Source organism: Nestor notabilis, unplaced genomic scaffold, assembly GCF_000696875.1.
Source record: "Nestor notabilis isolate BGI_N333 unplaced genomic scaffold, ASM69687v1 scaffold22038, whole genome shotgun sequence".
In the NCBI taxonomy this organism is placed as follows: domain Eukaryota; kingdom Metazoa; phylum Chordata; class Aves; order Psittaciformes; family Psittacidae; genus Nestor; species Nestor notabilis.
Genome location: NW_009940877.1, coordinates 2,664 through 7,061, shown reverse-complemented (window position 1 = coordinate 7,061; position 4,398 = coordinate 2,664). Strand labels below are relative to the sequence as shown.

Below are 4,398 nucleotides of genomic sequence, written 5' to 3'. Positions count from 1 at the left end.
TTTTGCTAACAGCATTAACAAGGAAGGCATAGTAAGAATCGTATTTGCACATTTCACAGCAAAATATATATATATTTCAAATATACTGCAGATGTATATAACCATCAGCTTAACAGCAGCATTGCCATGTTTAAAACAATAAAAAAAAGTAAAAAAAAATCTGTGTTTAAAGCATGAATATATAAATGTAGGATCCTAGAGGTGCACATATACCAACCCACATGTGAGTGCATTCATACATCGAAGTACTAAACGAGGACACGCTCTTCACACACCTATTTACGACTGAGCATAAATACTAAAGGAGCAAATTCTTGTTCCTCTTCAAATGAGAATCCATATCTCCAGTGACCCCAGAATTTTTCTTTGTTTTTTGATGTCAGTGGAAACAGCAGATCAATCAGGTCTAATGAGTCAAATTTTGCTTTCAGGTAAGCACCCAGAATAACCATTGATTCACAGAGAATTGAAAGCTCCCATTTGAAGGCTGAATTTGGTGACAAGAAATCATTCCTTCAGAGTTTGGAAGACATGCAGTGATGTACCTGACATGATTTTTCATTCTGTCTTTTCTGAAGAAGAAGCAAAGTCACGTGCTGTGGAAATGCCTGAAGAGAGCAAGTTTTATCATTTTCCAAAAAAATGAGCATTTATTACCAATCAGTGTGAAATACCCCTGATGGTAAATTTTAAGTATATGGCAGGAGTTTCAGCATCATGACAACTTACATCATGCATTTTTACAACATGTAAGTGCAGCGATATTGCTCCATTTCTCAATAACAATATATAAGAATATATAGTATAAATGTACAGTATATATTAGACACAATGTAAAATAACTTAGTGAAATGTCAGACCTTCTGCATAAAAGTTCAAGTTGTGCCTGAGCATTCCTCTAGCACAATTTTGTTTAATCTTATCTCATACACCTTCATTTACCTTTAGTTCATGTTACACAGATAATTTCATCTCTTTATATACAATTGCTTAAAACCATCAGGATCCTTGTTGTTTTTTGTTTTTAAATATATTTGCAGTAGGTGAAGACTGTAGCCAAGCCAAACACAAGATTTTGTGGACTCTTTACTAATGCTGCCATTAGGTACTGGGAAGCAATTCATCGTGGACAAGTTGTATAAAAGCAAGTTCTTAAATGCTCGTTACAGTTCATCATTGTCCATCAGGTTCTGTTCTGAAATATCCCACCTCATGTAAATGTTAATGAAATGGCGTTCTGTAGAAATGGAGCTCATGATCTAATATTGCTATCTGCAAATTGTAAGTCTCACCAGCTTTGCTGAAATTGTATTAAGTACCACTTTGGTAATTGCTTGCAAGGAGGATCAATATAAATCTATTCAATAGGAATACACAACTTGTTTCAAAGCAGGTAGATGGAATTCTAGCTTTGGTCAATGCTGGATACAGCTTCTTGCAAAGCCGGGTTTCCCTTCACACTTGGTAAATGAAATATGTTCAAGGACTTTCCTGCAGCATCTCTGTAATCTTTCTGATTGTACAAAGGGGGAAGTTTGTTTATCTTTTAAAATCTGAGGCATGAAGAGGCCCTATGCCTCTGTCACATTACCCATCAAAGTCTACCAGACTTCAACAGCCTTGCTTTCTTGCAATTATTCTGAATACAGCTTCACTTCAACAGTTTAAACAACTCTGCCCTGAATATCAACAAAAATATAAACACTTATTAATAACTATATTTTCTGATTAATGATGAATTAAAGCTGCAAAACAGTTTGAAACATGATGTTAAAATAAAAACTACGGGAAGACAGAGTGATATTCTGTGATTCCTTTTAAGAAAACAAAGTCACCCCTGCTTACATTCTCAGCCAGTGTAAGTCGACAGAATTACACTATTTTAGATCAGCTTAAGTTCTGACCAATATACTTCAGTGAAATTAATCCTAATTTCCACTAGAGAAAGTGGAATCAAATTCACTTTGTCTTTAATAAAGCAATGGGTGATAAGCAAGTCTCTTTTCTGCCAGATTCTGCTTGAGAAAGGAAATTCTTTGTGGTGTTAAATGGTGCCCACAACAGTTTCGAAAACAAAGCTAGAATTTAATGAATTTTAGCATAGTGAAAACTGATACTGGTAGCTGTTATTCATGCTCTAATCTTAGCAAAGTTCTTTGGGTACAGACAGAGCATCGGCTGGTGAATCAGTAACCCTTTCTGAGTACTGTTTGGGAAGAAAACGAGGAGGCAGGCGGCTGGTTTTTAGTGACATGAGGCTGCTGAATACACTGCAACTCAGACTTTTCTGCCATGAAGAAATAGAATCACATTGTCCAGAACTGGAGATTAATTTGCTGGGCCTCCAGTAGATGATATTTATTTTCTTGCATATTATATTGAGATCTCAGGACAGGCAAAGGGTCGGGGGCTGAAAGGATGTAATCAATGCTGAATTTAATCTCAGAATCCGATTTTGCCAAGGAGGAATTGCTTAGGCTCTGCCTGTTGGTCATGCTGTTTGGAGCAAACCCACGAGGCTCCAGCAGTCTTGGGCCAGATTCAATTCTTCCATGTTTACTTCCAGAAGAGGAAATGTTGTTTAAAGAAGAGTCCATAGAAGATGTATCGGGTGATGAGGGACTTTTCCCTCTGCTTGGTCTCTGTTCCTTATGTTCCCTTTTCACGTTCCTCCTCCTCCGTCTTCTCCTGTAATTCCCATTTTCAAAGAGATCCAGCATGGATTCACATCCCGTCGCAAAGCTCCAATAGTTTCCTTTGCCCTTCTCATTCCCTTCTGTTCTGGGAACCTGTATTTATTTAAAGGCAGTTCAGTATTTGTATGTGTTACAGATGCTGCTGCTTAACATCTGCATTCATTTACATTCAAGAATGGTGTAAACACATATGACAAGACTTTTAAGTCTATTCTCTTTCATTACACGAATAGGATGTAAACTTCATCCTCTTCAATTTGTTATCTATTAGCACGCACCAGACAAAGATATACTCTTTACAATTGACAACTCAGAGACAGTTTAGGTGATTTGCAGCTCAGCTGTTTGTTTTCCTTCTTTCCTAGGGAAACGATTATCCCTGCATATATTTTTTTAGCCATGCACAGGGTGTATGTAAATATACAGTTACTGATCTTACCTTTACAAAACAACTGTTAAGCGATAAGTTATGTCGGATGGAGTTCTGCCAGGCTCTTTGATTTGATCTGTAGTAAGGAAATTTCTTCATTATAAAGTCATAAATGCCAGAGAGGGTGACTTTATTTGAAGGACTTTGCTGGATGGCCATTGCAATTAAGGCAATGTAGCTGAAAAAAGGAAAACTTGCTGTTACACCATCACCTTACACATGCACTCAGTTTTTAGGACCACATGGGTACATGTGTGCCTATATCCTGCTCCCAGAAGTTCTCCCAGTGGATCTGCACCCTGACATGAGACATCCCAGGGATACGTCCCGAGCGTGGCCACTGCCTCTTAGCCCTGAGCCCCCAGGGTGATGCACAGGCATTAGTTCCAGGCAATTGAGTCCCAGCTGGGCTGTTTGCCCTGGAACTCAGTACAGAGTGCTTAGATAAAGGAGAATTTCAGAAAGATCACCCACCTCTCAAACTCCATCAGAAAAGTTTCTCTGAGCTGGAAAGCTGCAGTGAGACAGACCAAGCTCAGAGACAGTGTGACTGGAGACCTTGCCTGCTTGTGTAAAGGACCTTAGGTGCCCCTGTGAACATCTACACTGCACCTCTTCCCACCATGCTGGGGATTATCTGCATCCAGTTCACCCATTGGCACATTGCATAGTTAATTTCCCTTCTCCTGGGGCTCCTGGAGGTTGGAGGAGACCATCTGAGATCTGGTGGTTCAACAGCATGCCAGAGTTGCCGTGACCCCGCACAGGAGAAAACAAATCATGAACACTTCAAACACAGAATGGGGGGGAAACTGCCTGCTGCGGTGTTTCACCGGAGCCAGACCCACTGCTCACACCTGGGAGAGGTCCCACACTCCCCCAGAATCTGTGATCCCACCATCCCAGAGCTCAGAAACCTCCCCAGAGATGAGGAGATTTGGAAAAACTTCATCTTACCTGTATGCTGGTCTGGTGAATTTTTTCTCTTCATCAGAACTACAGGTAGGATAATCATCCCCATCATAATTAAAGCAGTTATAGGGGTACTGTGTGTTGTCAAACATCGTCCTGCTCCTTGCTCAGCTCCTGTGGAGTGAGAGAGATGGAGTGATGTTTCTCAGAGCTTGGACTCCCTCCTCCCTTCTTCCCTCCCCTCTGTCTGTCTCATTCCCTCTCTCCCCCCTCCTCACACTCCCTCTCCTCTGTGCACACACACTCTCCGTGATGGGGTGGGGATTGTTTTTGCAATTCTCACGTCCCAGACAGCCTGTC

At 40.5% G+C, this 4,398-nt stretch overlaps 1 protein-coding gene across 1 annotated transcript; it reads right to left on the bottom strand.

Moving 5' to 3' along the window:
- Positions 1–2,306: 2,306 nt before the first annotated feature.
- FOXL2 (forkhead box L2) lies at positions 2,307–4,190 on the bottom strand. The gene is made up of 3 exons (XM_010020605.1): positions 4,084–4,190; positions 3,136–3,304; positions 2,307–2,789 (listed from the first exon to the last, which is right to left on the bottom strand). Exons 1-3 carry the CDS (start codon positions 4,188–4,190, stop codon positions 2,307–2,309), a joined length of 759 nt encoding a protein of 252 aa, XP_010018907.1.
- Between the last annotated feature and the right edge of the window lie 208 nt (positions 4,191–4,398).

Excerpts from the sequence above, each read along its gene's own strand:
- FOXL2 (XM_010020605.1), bottom strand. The coding sequence starts at position 4,190 with ATGTTTGACAACACACAGTACCCCTATAACTGCTTTAATTATGATGGG. Across the intron at positions 3,305-4,083 it reads TTCACCAGACCAGCATACAG|CTACATTGCCTTAATTGCAA; the intron begins GTAAGATGAAGT and ends TCCTTTTTTCAG. Across the intron at positions 2,790-3,135 it reads TTAACAGTTGTTTTGTAAAG|GTTCCCAGAACAGAAGGGAA; the intron begins GTAAGATCAGTA and ends AAATAAATACAG.